Source organism: Microtus oregoni, unplaced genomic scaffold, assembly GCF_018167655.1.
Source record: "Microtus oregoni isolate MIOR12 unplaced genomic scaffold, Mior012 000227F_ref0000016, whole genome shotgun sequence".
Taxonomy (NCBI): Eukaryota; Metazoa; Chordata; class Mammalia; order Rodentia; family Cricetidae; genus Microtus; species Microtus oregoni.
The window spans coordinates 55,593-72,422 of record NW_024544894.1 but is presented as its reverse complement, the minus strand read 5'-3'; the positions used below and the strand labels follow the sequence as shown (position 1 = coordinate 72,422).

General features: G+C 44.5%; 1 protein-coding gene and 2 pseudogenes across 1 annotated transcript; 2 read left to right on the top strand and 1 right to left on the bottom strand.

Annotated features, from left to right (window-relative positions):
- LOC121445606 overlaps positions 1 to 1,358 on the top strand; it is a 66,847-nt pseudogene extending 65,489 nt beyond the window's left edge.
- Positions 1,359 to 9,965: 8,607 nt separating this feature from the next.
- LOC121445608 (60S ribosomal protein L10a-like) lies at positions 9,966 to 10,668 on the top strand. Its single transcript, XM_041647755.1, has one exon. The coding sequence runs from the start codon at positions 9,995 to 9,997 to the stop codon at positions 10,646 to 10,648; it is 654 nt and encodes a 217-aa protein (XP_041503689.1). The 5' UTR covers positions 9,966 to 9,994; the 3' UTR covers positions 10,649 to 10,668.
- A 1,633-nt stretch (positions 10,669 to 12,301) lies between these two features.
- LOC121445607 lies at positions 12,302 to 12,650 on the bottom strand (annotated as a pseudogene).
- Between the last annotated feature and the right edge of the window lie 4,180 nt (positions 12,651 to 16,830).

Below are 16,830 nucleotides of genomic sequence, written 5' to 3'. Positions count from 1 at the left end.
TTCTTGCTCTCTTCTCCCTTCTTCCTTCCTTTCCTCCCTTCCTGGCTCCCTTCGCCACCACTGTCTCTTTCTCAGTGTCTTTCTCTTTGGTGACAGCGTCTTCCAGTTCAGGCTAACCTCAAAGATGCTATGAAGCTGAAGATAACCTGGAAGTGCTGATTTTTTTAAATGTAAAGTGACCACTTCTCCTAACTCTAATACGAAATACTTTGACCTAAGTAGCCATGAAATCATCAGATAGTAAGCGGAAGGAAATTTGTGCAATTTATGCAAAGTCTCTGCCTTACAAGGCAATGCAGACAGAACGGTAGCCCTCTCATCTGATGCCGCATGGAGCCGAGGCCAAGGCGAACACTCTGCTTCTGGGCCCTCTTCCCAGACTTGTAGGTGTATGCCACCAAGTCTGGCTTGTTGTTGTGTGTGTGTGTGTGCGCGCGTGTGCGAGCAGGGGGCGAGCACTTTGCTTCTGGGCCCTCTTCCCAGACTTGCTTTTCCTAAATTGCATAGCTGAGCTTGACCTCACACTTTAGGCCGGTCTTGAACTCCCCTCAGTGATTGAGATTAAAGGTCAGAGTCGCCAGGCCCAGAATATGTCTGGCTTTGTTATTTGGAGGCAGCATCTCGGGTACCCCATGCTGGCCTTGTCTTTCTCTGGCCTCCCCTTTCCAATGCTGGGATTACAGGCATGTAACGTGGTGGTGCTGCGGATCAGCCCAGGGCTTTCTACCAATGGAACTATCCCCAGTCTGGGGTAGCATTATGAATCAAACTAGAATTTATGTAATTACCAAAAAGATGAAAAACAGAAAAATCTGAGTAACTTCCAGTAGTGTCTCTAAAATTCCTGGGTCACATAAATTACTTAGAAAACTGGGAATAGATCAAGAAATGGGCTGGCCTTCCAACTGAAACTCAGTCCAGTGCCCTCCTCAGACCGAGACCATGGATGCATGAGGACCTGAGGCCTCTTGTGCTGAAGCGACTCCAGTTGATGCCTTTCTCCGTGCTACCCAATTTGTAACATTTCACTAAAATGCTTTTTTGTTATTAATATTCCTCCTTGCATAACATTCCACGAACTGGGATGGGGGTCGGGGGAGTATCTCCATTCTTAGAAAATTGGCGCTCCCAAGTCCAGGGCCAAGGGCCTGTGGGGTTTCTCTCATCTACGGTTATCAGAAAAACCAGGGTGGAACTAAGCCTGCATCACCTGGACCCCTCCTTGTATCAACAGGCCTCACAAACAGAGTAACCCAGCAGTCGCCTTTACACCGCCTGGTACTGTACACGGGGACCAGCTCGTAGGCTCCACAGAAAGGAAAACAAGCTCTGGCCCTGTTCTGATGGCAGTCCGATAACATGGTCCCTCCAGTCAGGGCGCCATTGTTCTCCCTGTGCCCGCCCACGTCCACTCCAGGCCTGGCAGATAAGTCTGCGCGCAGGGCAGGCTACTGTTTGAGTTGGGGTTGCCCAATTCATTGCTCAAAGGGAGGACGTGGGCTTGCTCCGGGAAGGGCGGCCTCTGGTTGTAAGGTCTGGGAGAGAGTAATAACGATTTATGATTATGACTCCAAGGCTGAGTTTGGTCTCCGACTGCACCGTAGAGGTCTGGGCTGTGAATAAACGCGGGGGTGGGGAGGAGGAGGAGGACAGGAGAGAGAGAATCAGTAGAGAAATCACCACGCCGCAGCTCTGGGCTTCGAGTGTCCCTTCATGCTGCCATTCAGCAAGGGCAGGGGGTTCTTTGATTTTTTTTCCAAGGACATTGTACCCAAATGGGTATGACTGGCTGAGGTACTGCCAGGAGCTGGTAAGGCAGGTTAAATCATTTGTGACAGCATTTGAATGAGACCAACATTTTGTTTAACTTTTTCTGAAAGCAAAACCTTGGGTTTCTTAAATGAATTTTAACCTGCTAGCAAAGAGCAAACAAGAAATACAGTGTTTTCCTTGTACCAGCTGAGATTAGGGCAATGATGGGTAGGGATGGGCAGTGGTGTGCGAACATGGAAGCTGCCTGGGACTCTGGAATTCTTGCTTGTTTCCATCTGTTTGGTTTCCGTGGAGGGCTTCATGACCAAAGACTTTTTCTCCTAAGTCAGAGGGAAAGTAAAATAAGAGAATACCCTTAAAAACTGAAGTGCTGCCGGGCGATGGTGGCGCACGCCTTTAATCCCAGCACTCGGGAGGCAGAGGTAGGCGGATCTCTGTGAGTTCGAGACCAGCCTGGTCTACAGAGCTAGTTCCAGGACAGGCTCCAAAGCCACAGAGAAACCCTGTCTCGAAAAACCAAAAAAAAAAACAAAAACAAAAAAACAAAAACTGAAGTGCTGTGTGAAAGAGGGGCCGTGTTACTAGGCACTAGGGCAGCATGTGCTTGGAAGTCTGAGGCAGGAGAATCATGAATATGAGACCAGCTTGAGCGGATCCAAATGAGACCCATTTGAAAAGAGAGAGGTTGGAGGAAGGCGGTGCTGGAATTTACTGTCTAATGTTTTCCTCAAGGGCATGAAGGTGGCCCATGTGACGTCATGCAGATGGCAGAACAGGAGCAGGACCCAGCATGCTTCCTGTAGTCCTGTTGGAAGGACCAAAAATGAGCTTAGAAAACAATCTGATTCAAATAATATGATTTTGACTTAAAGGTTCTGTAACTGTTTAAGAAATTAAATGGGATGTTTTATCTTTCAAATGAAAACTTACAAACATGGAGAAGGACGGGAAGGCCACACCTGTATCCCAGCACTCAGGAGGCCGGAAGATTCCTAGCTAAAGGCTAGCTTGGGCTGCGGATCAGACCTGTCTTAAAAACAACAAACATCTCAGCCATGGGAACATCCTGCTGAAGAGAACCAATAGCCATTTTGTCTCTTACTAGAGGCCCTCAGGAAAACAATATTCTCCAAGTGACTATTTTCAGCTGTAGCAAGTAGGGTGTGCACATGCATATGTGTGAGCATGCTTACCTTCTTTCTAAGTTCAAGTACTGAAATGGAACTCAGGACCCCCTTTGTCTCGGAACACCCCCAGCAGAGTCCAGCAGGGGCTCAGAGGGTGGCAGTACCTGCAATGCGATGACCTTCGATTGCTCCATGGACGCATGTATATGTGCAGGGAGAGAGCCGACTCTACAGAGTTATCCTCTGGCACTCACTGCAGCACGCACGTGCTCCCAATAATGATGATGATATTAATAACTATGAATTATTTAAAAACAGAATATTATCACAAGTTAATTTGTTGTGATAGTCTTTGTAATTTTATCCCAGGTATAATCCATTTTTATAGTTTAAAAAATCATAATTTGTCAAAAAATTCATATATATATATATATACACACACATATATATATAATTTCATTAAAAAGTAGCACACCTTTCATCCCAGCAATTGGGAGGCAGGTGGATCTCTCTGTGAGTTTGAGGCCAGCCCGGTCTGTAGAGTGAGTTCCAGGACAGCCAGGGCTCTCTTGAAAAGACAGACATGAATGAAAAGAGAAGCACACAGGCTGATGAGGAAGGCTATTGCATAGACTCTGCAGGCTAGCACAGGAAACTGGTCTTCATTTGTACTACCGTTTCTATTACAGAAGGTATCAGAAGTTCCAAAAGCCAAACTAAACATTTAAGAGCGTTGACCACATGTTGATAGAACTCTGTCATTGGTTAACGGACTGACTAATTAAGTCATTAAATAAGTAAATACATTAAGTAAGTATTTAATTAACTAATATGCCTTCTTAAAGTTTCTCCTGCAGGCAAGGTCATGACCCAACTCGGGTGTAACAGAAAATGTGCACAGAAAGATGAGCAACAGGAACACAGACCAGGACTTAGGAGAGAGCTCAACCTGGAAAAACCCCACTGCCTAAATTCCATCCCTGGAATCCACATGGCAGGAGACAACTGACCTGCAAGTTGATCTCTGATGTCCATATGAGTGCTGTGGCATTTGTGTGCCCACATAATGCATAAATAAACAGATAAATAAATGTAATTTAAAAGAGAGAGCATATCAAACGTGAAAGCAGAGGGAGGATACCAAGTGCTCCGAAGTTCTTGTCCCAATTTATAACAAGTCTCGGCTCAGCCATCCCCTTGCAGCACTGCTAGTGCTGTAGACAGCAGCCCCAAGCAGCCTCTGGACTGTGAGCTCTCCAAAGGTGAAGAAAAGGCTCCCATGTGCTTGAGACTCAGAGCCGCGGAAGCGCGGAGGCCACCTTGCCAATGCAGACACCCTGTGACTGCTCCTTCCCTCCACCCTGGCGTGAGCTCTCCTAGTCCTAGCACTGGTTTTGCATCCTGCTAGCCCTGCAGAAACAGCTAGTGGGGATTCCTCTGCCATTCGGAAAGTTCTCATCCTCTGCTGGATAGTTTGAATTAAAACCATGGGGCCAGATGACAGCTGCTCACACTTGACTTGAGTAAGTTAAGAAAGGATTGAATTATTGCTCAGTGAGTTATCTTTAGACCTGGATCCAAGCTTCCAATCCTAATTTTGCCTTCGCCTTTGGATAGCCCCCTTTCCCATCTATTCCTCCTTTCCATTGTTGCTCATGTTTTTATTCTTCCTTATGGGCCAAAAACTCATTAATTAGAACTTAGTCTCTAGGACCCTGTGGGATTTTATTGGACATTGTTCTAGTTGATATATGATAAGGATGGAGGCCAATGGCCCTGAGTTGCAGCCCATGAGACCAGCCTTGGAAGAGGGAGCATGCCTAGTGGCTGGCTCTGCTGAGTGTTCCTGATGCTTTTGTAAATCTGTTGAACCCTGTGAGTAGCCAAGCTCACCGGCTAGCTTAAGCTCAGACCTGGAAAGCAGCCATTCTCAAATACTGATCTGAATGTTCCACGTCGAGACTCAACACTGCCTCCTGCCTGGGTCTGATCTTACTTAGACTCACTTCAATTTCTTCTCACAGTTCTGACATTGTAGGGTCTCTTTAGTGTGACTCTGACTGATTTGCCTTGCTCTAATGCTTACTTTTAAAACTTGCATGTGCGCGTGCGCATGTGTGTGCACGCATGTACTTGTGTGAGGGTACATGTGTGCCCCTGTGTGACTCTGGAGGTCAGAGAACAGTCCTGGATGTCGGTCCCTGCCTTGTTTGAGATACAGTCTCTCTGCTATTTGATATATGAGGCTGGAAGTCCTGTGGGCTCCCAGTTAGAGGGAGGGATTCTCCTGTTTCCAGATTTCATCTCGCTGTAGGATTACCGGGTTATAGCTGTGTACGCTAGTACTGCTAGCGCTTTGCCCATTGAGCCATCTCACCTGCTGCATTTCCTCCTTTTGTGCTTGTTCTGGCTAAAAGAGACATCACACTTTCTCTTGAGACACTTGTCCTGGCTCAAATTCTTGCCTGTCAATCTAGACACCCCCCCTTATTGAGATGGAATCTCTTTGGCTCAGGCTGGCCCTGAACTTGTACTGACCCTCCTACCTCAGCCTTCTTAGTTTTGGGATTACAGACTGGTATCCCAGAAAAATCTGCTTGAATCCAAACTATGGATTGTCCAGTCACGGCTTTCTATAGCCACAATGAGGTCTTTCCCTCTCAAGAATGATGGGAAAAGGCTCTGTGATCCAGATTTCTGTCTGGTCCTTGAAGGCTCTTGGTTTGTTTAGTACATTTGTTTGTTTGTTTTTTAAAACCTATGTATGTATGTATGTATGTGTGTTTGTATGTATGTATGTATGTATGTGTGTATGTATGTATGTATGTATGTATCTATCTATCTATCTATCTATCTATCTATCTATCTTAGAGCAGAACCACACATTGCTTTGAGATAGGTTGTTGTTAGTGATTGTGCCCTTGTCTTTTTGTACATTTTGTTTTTTTACTAGTATGCCCTAAGAGTCAGAGCATTTGTTCTACAATCACCTTTTGAAACAGTGACTCCTAAAATAAGGACATTTTCTCTCTAGATCTTCAGGAGCATGAATGAAGCAAATGTAGCATTTCTAAAACCCTTTGGGAAGAAGGGTGACAAGGGCCTTTAAGTAAACATCCAATAACGGAAAAATCAATGAAAATGTTCTTAGGCAAAGAAACTGCCCACCTGACTTTGTGGGTGTTGCCTTTCTTTGCTCACACAGCTTTCCTTCCATCTGATATTTGCAAGGTGACATTAGGCTGCACCTTGTCAGTCCTGCTTTACATGGGTAGATTTCCCCACTCCGTTGTGTGTGGTGGTTGCATCTAAAGTGTGGAACAAATGTTTGCTAATGAGCATTTTGGGGGAGCAGTCCGAAGGATACTGAATTACTTAATGGTTTCTGTTCACTGGGAAGATTCTCTTACCAGGCCCCTACCGGTCTTAGTTGCTGTAGCCCGTCCTTTTTGGCCAAGGTCAAAGAGAAAAGGTTTAGGTCCACAGAACTTGAGTGGTTGGCAAACAGTGGACACTGGGTACATGAAGCAGCCACTTGCTCGCTGACTGGCGTGATTGTTTCATAGACCAGGCTGGCCTGGAGCTTGCTCTCACTTGCTCGCTGACTGGCGTGATTGTTTCATAGACCAGGCTGGCCTGGAGCTTGCTCTCACTTGCTCGCTGACTGGCGTGATTGTTTCATAGACCAGGCTGGCCTGGAGCTTGCTCTCACTTGCTCGCTGACTGGCGTGATTGTTTCATAGACCAGGCTGGCCTGGAGCTTGCTCCGGACGTTGATTACGAGTGTGCGCTAGGGTACCCTGTACCATCACTTTCTTACTGTAACTGTGGTTCTGGTTGATATCACACCAGGTTTGCACTGAGCAGCAATGTCCCCCACAACTTCCTAGGTTGGATCAAACAGCATCCTTTGAAAATAATCAGGCAAGGGTTCGGTTAAGGATATCTTGGTACATATTTATAACAAAATACCATTCAATTAATAAAGAAAAAAGACATATCTTTACATATTTCCTCATCTCATTGCTTTTTATTTTTATGTTACTTATTTACTACATGTATTGGCTAATTTATGTTGCTATGGTGAAACACCATGACCAAAGCAACTTAAAGAAGGTAATCTACGTGGGCTTATGGTTCCTGAAGGATTAGGATCTGCCGTGGTAAGGAAGGGCAGAAAGCACAGAGACCCACACAAATGGTGCACCCCTAACTTCTCGAAGCCTGCCTGCATCCAGTGACATACTTTCTCCAGCTTCTTACAACTCAGTTGGGCACCAAGTATTCAAACGTCCAGATTAGGGGGACATTTCTCACTCAAACTATCATATTAAGTTTTCAGGTTAGTACAAAAGTTACCAGGTTTCCCCATGGCATATTCTTGCCTCATGCCAGTACATTCTGTTCCCACTCACACCGTCACCCGCTGTCCTTCCTCGTGCTCCCCAGCAGAGTGTCCTGCGCTTGTCACCCCAGGCAGTACCCTCTTCGCTGTCTCAGCATATAGATCCCATTCTTTTTGCTTTCCTCCCTCCCTAAGATTTCTTCCTTCTGTCTCACAATCTCTTTCCTAGTTTTGTGACATACATACATACATCTACAAACACATAATACTATTTTAAATACAGATGCCACATATAGGAGAAAATACTCAGTCTTTGTCTTTTTGAATTTGATTTATTTTGCTTGACATATGTGTTCCAACTGCATCTACTTTTCGGCAAATGTCATGATTTTGTCTTTCTTTATGGTTGCACAAAATTCCGTTGTGTATATGAACCACATTTTCTGTATTCCTCCTGTGTTGATGGATGTATAGGCTGGCTCCATTTTCTGGCTGTTATGAATAGTGCAACAATGAATTGCATGCACAAATCTCTGTGGGACGCTGGCTTGTTTCTTTGGGTGTGTACCCAGGGGTGGAATTGCTGGGTTATATGATAGCTCTGTTTCAGTTTTTGGAGCAGTCTCTATATTGAGCTCCATGGTGCCTATATGAGTTTACCCTCCCACCAGCAGTGATTAAGTACTCCCCATTACTTTCCCCACATCCTTAGTATCTGAGACATTTTATTTTCTTGATGCTAGCCATTCTAACTTGGATGAGATGAAATCTCAAGGCAGGTTTAATTTTCATTTCCCTGCAGGCTAAGGGTGTCAAAAACTTCTCAAGTGCTTGGACATTTGTGTTCTTTTCTTTTGAGGACTGACTATTCAGCCTTAATGTAGTACAAAGGATCTTTTCTAAAACACAGTGTTTAGTTTAAAGGAGAAAAAAGGAGATACTGATCAGTGGGTATAATATGTGATCTACTTATATGTTTATTTTAAGTATTATATATAGCATATATTACTGTGTGTGCATGTGTGTAGGGTATGGATATGGGCATGCTACTGAGCCTTTGTAGAGGTCAAAAAACCCCAAAATTTGAAAGTTGGTTCTGTCCTTATGCCTTGTTTTTGAGGTCTAAGTACAGGATGACTCTCTTGTCTTGCCCATCACACTGCGAGAGGCCTTGGGCTGGTATTATAGAAGTGAGCCTCTCCTCTGGCTAGTTAATGCGTGCCTGGAGCTCTAACTCAGGTTCAGGGTTGTGTGGCAAGGACTCTTACCTGCTGAGCTGTCTTGTAGGTGGTTTTTAGTGTGAATACAAGTACCAGGTGGTTTTAAATTTTGACTTATTTTGCTTAGCATATGCTCTTCAAGTGCGCGTGTGTGTGTTGGATATTTTAGGTAAGAAATACAAGAAATTGATAGCCAAATGGATTGCTGTTCAAGGACAGGGAAATGGAGAGGGTACGGTGCGAGAGAATTTTAACTGGAACCCTCTTACATGAGTTGCAGCTTTGCAGAGTGTTCTTGGCTCGGCTCAACTACATTTCCCAGAATTCCTTATGCTGTGTCTTTCCAGTTAGAGATTACTGGACGAGTTTCAGAAGGTAGAAGCAAAGACATGCTGTAGCTCGCATTGCTGTTGCTCACCTGCTGGCAGCCAGTGCTGTCATAAGGCAGGCAGTGTCTGTGCTCGCACTGGGTCCTCTCTCTTAGATGGAAATTTGATCTTTTCTGACTTCTCCACCAGCTCTGACTTCTCTGCCTCGCTGTGATGAGTGAACCAACCTCTCCTGCAGCACACCGAGGTCACAGCACTGAGAACCAACATTCTTTGGTCCACCCTCCTTGGTTCTCATCAGACATAAGGGTTCCAGCTTGTCCTTGGCATCCCTTACCTTTCTATTCATATCTGCAGATTCTAATATCAGATGCGGAGACAGCGTCACACAGACTGGATTTCCAGCCTCTGCTGTTCCATTACTATGTGTACAAATCCTCTATTGGGTGTGCGCAAAACTCTGATAGTTCTAGGACTGAACTCTAATACAGAATTACTAGATTTTTTAAAAAGCACGTTCATGCATTATCCACTCAAAATTAAACAAATATTTCAAGTGCAGATCTAGAAGCCATGAGTACCCCTTCTCAGATCCCATTCGGGGCTAACGGGGGAGAGCTGCAGGTGGCAGCGGTGTGTTCATCTCTCCCTGCTCCTCAACTTTCAGCCAGTTTTTGAGATTTTTCTCTTTATCTTTTGTTTTCAGCAAGCTGGGCATGGTGTTCCCAACTCTCTGTGGTTGCCCTGCTTAAGTGCTCACAGTGGTAATGGAGAGGGAAGAAAGATTTTTCTTTATCCCACCAAATTTAGGAATGTTTTGTCATTCCATACTCACCCCCCCCATCTTTTTTTTTAACCACTTGTGTTACTTTCATCCCTGTGTGTGTCTCTGTGTGTGGCTACTTACCTGTGAGTGAGCCAGAAGAAGGAATGCAAACTTGTGCAACCACTCTGGAAAGCAGTATGGCGGTTTCTCAGGAAATTCAGGATCAACCTACCCCTGGACCCAGGAATACCACTCTTGGGAATATACCCAAGAGATGCCCTATCATACAACAAAAGTATATGCTCAACTATGTTCATAGCAGCATTGTTTGTAATAGCCAAAACCTGGAAACAACCTAGATGCCCTTCAATGGAAGAATGGATTAAGAAAGTATGGAATGTCTCTTCCTTCCGGTTCCCACAGCCTCTCCAGCCATGAGCAGCAAAGTCTCTCACGACACCCTGTACGAGGCGGTGCGGGAGGTCCTGCACGGGAACCAGCGCAAGCGCCGCAAGTTTCTGGAAACGGTGGAGCTGCAGATCAGCCTGAAGAACTACGACCCCCAGAAGGACAAACGTTTCCCGGGTACCGTCAGGCTCAAGTCCACCCCTCGCCCCAAGTTCTCGGTGTGCGTCCTGGGGGACCAGCAGCACTGCGATGAGGCCAAGGCTATGGATATCCCCCACATGGACATCGAGGCGCTGAAGAAGCTCAATAAGAACAAGAAGTTGGTCAAAAAGCTGGCCAAGAAGTATGACGCCTTTCTGGCCTCTGAGTCTCTGATCAAGCAGATCCCGCGTGTCCTGGGCCTAGGCCTGAACAAGGCTGGCAGGTTCCCTTCCCTGCTGACACACAATGAAAACATGGTGGCCAAAGTGGACGAGGTGAAGTCCACGATCAAGTTCCAAATGAAGAAGGTGCTGTGTCTGGCTGTCGCTGTCGGCCACGTGAAGATGACCGACGACGAGCTGGCCTACAACATCCACTTGGCTGTCAATTTCTTGGTGTCCTTGCTCAAGAAGAACTGGCAAAATGTCTGGGCTTTGTATATCAAGAGCACCATGGGCAAGCCCCAGCGTCTTTACTAGGATGCCCCAATAAACCTTCGTGCTACTCTAAAAAAAAAAAAAAAGTATGGAATATATACATATTAGAGTATTACTCAGCAGTAAAAAACAAGGACCTCTTGAATTTTGCATGCAAATGGATGGAAATAGAAAACACTATCCTGAGTGAGGTAAGCCAGACCCAAAAAGAGGAACATGGGATGTACTCACTCATATTTGGTTTCTAGCCATAAATAAAGGACATTGAGCCTATAATTAGTGATCCGAGAGAAGCTAAATAAGAAGGAGAACCCAAAGAAAAACATATAGGCATCCTTCTGAATGTTAACCTTCATCAGGCGATGAAAGGAGACAGAGACAGAGACCCACATTGGAGCACCGGACAGAAATCTCAAGGTCCAAATCAGGAGCAGGACAGAGAGCACGAACAAGGAACTCAGGACAGAGAGCACGAACAAGGAACTCAGGACCGCGAGGGGTGCACCCACACACTGAGACAATGGGATGTTCTATTGGGAACTCACCAAGGCCAGCTGGCCTGGGTCTGAAAAAGCCTGGGATAAAACCGGACTTGCTGAACATAGCAGACAATGAGGACTACTGAGAACTCAAGAACAATGGCAATGGGTTTTTGGTCCAACTGCACGTACTAACTTTGTGGGAGCCTAGGCAGTTTGGATGCTCACCTTACTAGACCTAGATGGAGGTGGGTGGTCCTTGGACTTCCCACAGGGCAGGGAACCCTGATTGCTCTTTGGGCTGACGAGGGAGGGGGACTTGATTGGGAGAGGGGGAGGGAAATGGGAGGCGGTGGCGGGGAAGAGACAGAAATCTTTAATAAATAAATAAATAAATAAATAAGAAAAAAACACACTTGTGTTGCTTTCATCCATGTATGTGTGTCTCTCTGTGTGTGGCTACTTACCTGTGAGTGAGCCAGAAGAGGTACAGGCCATCAGGAGCAGCCTGGCTGATGCTGGGAGCTGAACCCCAGCATTCCTCATTTCTGGCCAGCTCTCCAGTCCCCAACACAACCAGCTTTTTGCGGGTCTCATGCTGTGTGTCTGCACACTGACGGCTAAATCTGGGCCTTTTGATTTAAGATTCCCTTAGTTTGGTTGTAGCCAGTCCTTTAAGGCTGGAGTTTTTTCCAGTGTGACCTCTGTGGAGTCTTAGCCTGGGGTTCTGAGCCTCATGTTTGGGCTAGCTGCTGAGAACTCTGCTTTGTCCTGTTTCAGCATATCCGTTGGGCATACAGGTTTCAGAACTGTTCTCGCAACATATTGCAGAATCTCACTCATGTGTTATAGCTTCATTTACAGTTTCGAGATTCAAGAAGACCCCTATCTGCATGTTTTTAAAATTTTCCCGAGTTGTTTCTGTTTTTTTTTTATGAAAAGTTTATTTAATTAAACAACAGAATGCTTGACTTGAAGGGAAGACTATTAAAGTTCATTTTGTCCAAAGCATATCCCAGGTTGTTTAGCTATTTTTAAAACTTCTGTCTCCATTTGATATCAATGTAAACATAGTATTGGCCTTTTAGTTTTAAAAACAGAAAGTTCCATATGCTTGTGCCACACACCAATTCCGTCCTGTACAGTAGAAGGACTGGGGAATGGAATGAAAGAACAGAGCGCTGTGCTGTAGTCATCAGGGTGTGGGGAGACCAAGCTAAGGCTTTCTTACAGGGCTTGTGTTCTTGGTCGGTAATAAAATTCGGGAGGAAAATAATGGCTTTTCTTTATAGTAGACACCTGTCTACTGCTGGAACACGTCAGTGGTACCTTCGTCTTCCATTTCAAGCTGTGCAGGTGTGTCTGTTCACTGATTGGCTGCCCGTCAAATTCTAATATGAGCTGCCTCACTGTAAACCCTGTTGTTCTCAATAGGCTTCCATTAGTCTACCATGTGTCTGCCTCTTAGCTGTGGGCACCGCAGAGCCATCTCGCACTGCAACCTTCAAAATAATGTGACCCTTGTTCTTAGCTTTGACTCTTTCTTTGGGTTTTGTGCTGGTCATGGTGCATCTCACGGTTACCCCAGCTGCGGCTTCACAGAAGAGGTACTAAGTCACCACTGCAGGAGGACACAAGCAGTGCCCTGGTGTGTTTTGTCTGCCCTCCCTCCTTCCCTCCCTCTTTCCCTCCCTCCCTCTTTCTCTCATCCTTCCTTTCTTTCCTTCTTTTTTGAGACAGGATCTCTCTACACAGTTCTGGCTATCCTGGGACTAGCTCTTGTAGACCAGGCTGGCTTCAAACTCACAGAGATCCTCCTGCTTCTGCCTCCTGAGTGCTGGGATTAAAGGCGGGCATCACTACACCCAGTTCCTTGCATTATTTCTAGAACTATTTTATTCTTTTTATTTTGAAACTTACTTTTGGGGTAGAACTTTCTATATAGAACCTCTTCTGTTTGGCTTCTCCAGAGAACAACTTTGTACAGGATTTGTACTCTGAACAGCTAACTTCCTCTCCTTTACTTTTCCTCAAAAACTCTAGCTGCTGCCTCAGCAACCATGCCCTCCAAGGTGTTTCCGTCCCCCCTGGAGGATGGCTACTGTCTCTGCACCCCCACTTCCTCGTGCCTTGCCTGGGGAAGTGTCACCAGCAGAACACAGATGACTGTGGTGCTCACCTTGTATACTTCCCTTCTTTCAAGGACTGTATCCATGTGCTATTGTCTGATGCCTAAAATGAGTCACCTCCTACATTTTGTTTATTTTTATAATTATTTTAGGATTCTGGAGTAAGCAATTGTGGCTGAAGTGAAAGTCTGACTTATGTTTCTAGATAGTATTGATGTCCTGGACTCATCTAGTTTAGGCTTCATTGGCTTCGTATCCTAGCTCATTCACGCCCTCTTTCCCTATCTTTATTGTCATTCTGATCACAGTGTTCAGAGTTCTGTTGTTATAAGTGTGCAGATGCAGATGAACTGAACTGTGCTCTCTGATGATGTCCCCTCTGCTTGCTGGAGTGGATATCTGTTGGCTTGCTTACCTTTTCTTTATGTCCTTGAATGTCTCTGTTTCCCTTCACCCATCTTACAAGCCATACTTGTACTTGTGGCTGCACTCAACTGGTGTGGCAGTGTTTTCTGCCGGAGACTCGGTTCTGTGTTAATCCGACGTGGTTGCTCCTGATGTGCGGTTTTCTAGCTGATGTCAGGCACTATCCCATCCCTCCTATCCTGGGGATTTCCTTTCTTCTCTGCTGACTCTTTTTCTGGGGCCACAGTTTGTTTTGTTTTGGTTTATTTTCTTCTACACACCAGGACAACTTGCAGAAGTCCGTTCTCTCATTCCATCATGTGGGTCCAGGGTTTGAACTCAGGTTCTCAGACTTGATGGTAATGCACAATGCATCTAAAATATATCTCTATTTTAGTCTTTAAAACAAGAAACACGTTTAAATTTTTATATGCATGAATGTTTTGCCTGCATGTATGTCTGTGTACTACAAGCAGGTCTGGTGCCAGTGGAGACCAGAAGAGGGCATCAGATCTCTGGAACTGGAGTTATAGATGGTTGTGCAGGGCACCTGGGTGCCGAGAATTGGACCTGGGTCTTCCAAAAGAATAGCCAGTGCTCTTAATTTCTGAGCCATCACTCCAGTCCCATATTTTATTCTCTTGTTAGCTGGATATAACATTCTTGATGTAAAAACGTAAGTTCAGAGTCTTGAATAAATTACTTCATTACCTTCTAGCATTCAAAAATGTTACTGAAAGCCAAGCAGTGATGACACACACCTTTAATCCTAGCACTTATGAGGTAGGGACAGGTGAATCTCTGTGAGTTGGAGGCTAGCCTGGTCTACAGAATGAGTTCCAGGACAGCCACAACTACACAAGGAAACCTTGTCTAGAAAAACAAACAACGAAACAAAGAAAGTGCTCCTGAAAATGTTTGCTTCACTCTTTTACGTAGAACTTTAAATATTAACTGTGTTTCTTCTCTAGAAGTTAAAAAGAATCTCTTGCTCTTTCAGTTGAAAGAAGCAATATTTCTTGATATGAGTCTCATCGTTTGTGCCTGAGACTTAACTTAAACCTCATGTCCTTCAAATTCTTCTTGTATTATTTTATGACTAATTCTCTTCCATTTCTTTTTCTATTTTTACATATTTCTGGGATTCTTATAGATTATTTTTCTCAACCAAGCTCCTGATATGTGACTTATCTGGTGTTTCGTAACCTGGACATATGGGGTAGGACAATCAAGTTGGTGAATGTTTGCCTGATGGCAGTGACCTGGTGGCTTCTTTTTCAACCAAACAGCCTTGCTCTTAGTACTATGTCTTACACCTGTCTTCTTCATGGATTACTGATTCTGCTAGCTGAGCATTTTTGGAATTTTACCAAGTAAATGGGTCACTTTCTGTCCACACACCATACTCTACAAATACTCGGATTTGTCCTTCCTCTTTGTGTCCCGTCATTGCCATTATCCATTGGCTTTTGTTTTCTTTTTTCTTGTTTGGGCTTTAGAATCTTTCACTTTCATTGAATTTTCTGATTTATGCTAATTTCTTGTTTTTGTTTATTTGGGGATTGTACAGCCTGGTTTGTGTGTCAACTTGACACAAACTGGAGTCATATGATGAAGAAGTCTCATTTGAGGAAATGCCTCCATCAGATCCAGCTGTAAGACATTTCTCAGTTAGTGATCAATGGGGGAGGGGCCCAGCCCATGGGAGGTGGTGCCATCCCTCGGCTGGTGGTCCTGGGTTCTATAAGAAGGTGGGTTGAGCAAATCATGTGGAGCAAGTCAGTAAGCAGCACCGCTCCATGGCCTCTGCATTAGATCCTGCCTCCAGGATCCTACTCTGCTTGAGTAACTGCCCTGACTTCCTTCAGTGATGAACAACAATGCTCAAGTGTAAGCCAAATAAACCCTTTCCTCCCCAACTTGCCTTTTGGTCATGGTGTTTTGATGCAGGAATAGAAACCATAACTAAGACAGGGATTTTACCTATTTACATTTTTTTGGAAAAAAATGAATGAGAGTGTCTTTATTCTGAAACCTTAAAATGAAAATTATAGAAAGGTTTATCTTTTGTATATGTGTGTGCTATGTGTATGAGCATATGCCATATATGTGCAGTTTCCTATAAAGGCCAGAAGAGGGCACTGGATCTCCTGGAGCTGGAGTTACAGGTCATTGACAGGGGCACTGGAAACTGTACTCAGGTACTATGGAAGAACAGGAAGCATTCTTAGCTTTAGGTGCATTTTCCTGTCCCACCAGCCAGCTCCCAAATAACCAAACAGAAACTTCTTATTCATTATGAAAACTCTGCCAATATCTTAGGCTTGTAGCTACCTCTTATAACTTAAATTAACCCGTATTTTTTATTAATCTACATTTTACCACATTGCTTTTACCTTTATCCCATTTTGTGTGTCCAACTTGTTCTGCATCTGCCCAGCTTCTCTGCCCTTTTTCTTTACATTCTCTCTGCCCTGAAAATTGTGCAAGCTACTGGCTGTTTAGCTTTTTATTAAACCAATCACAGTGAGATATCTTCATACATTGTAAAGGAATATTCCACAATACTTTACCATGGAGTCATTTCTCCAATGCAATAATAATGATAATAAATGATAATAATATCAATAGCCATTATTATTATTGAATGATCCATGGATTTCTTTCTTAGTTTCTCTCTTTTTCCCTTCTTTTCTCTTGGATCTCAAGTCCTAGAGATCAAATCATTCCTTCTATTCTTCATTGTTCATGATGAGCAGTTCTCCAGTTACTGAGAGGCTGTACTCCTACTGGCTAAGCATGGTAGCATAGAACAACAAGAGCTTGTGCTCTGTAACTGGAGCTTTCTGTTCTGCCCAACTGTTCTCAGATACCTGATAATCACTTCCAAATATTGACTCAGAGTTTTAATATTACTTATAAATATTCAACCAATAGCTCAGGCTTATTACTAACTAGTTCTTACATTTTAAGCTAACACATATTCTTTATTTATACTCTGCTGCATGGCAGTGCCTTTATCAGCATGGCACAGTCGTCTCCTGCTCCCTCTATGAGCATGGGCTCAGCCATACGTATCTGCAGTCCCAGCCACCTTGGAGACCAGGGCAGGGAAGTTGAGTTCAGGACTGGTCTGGGCAGCACAGTAAGAGCATTTCCATGAAACAAAACAGTCAAATAAACACCATAGAGTGGATGAGTGTGGTGTAGT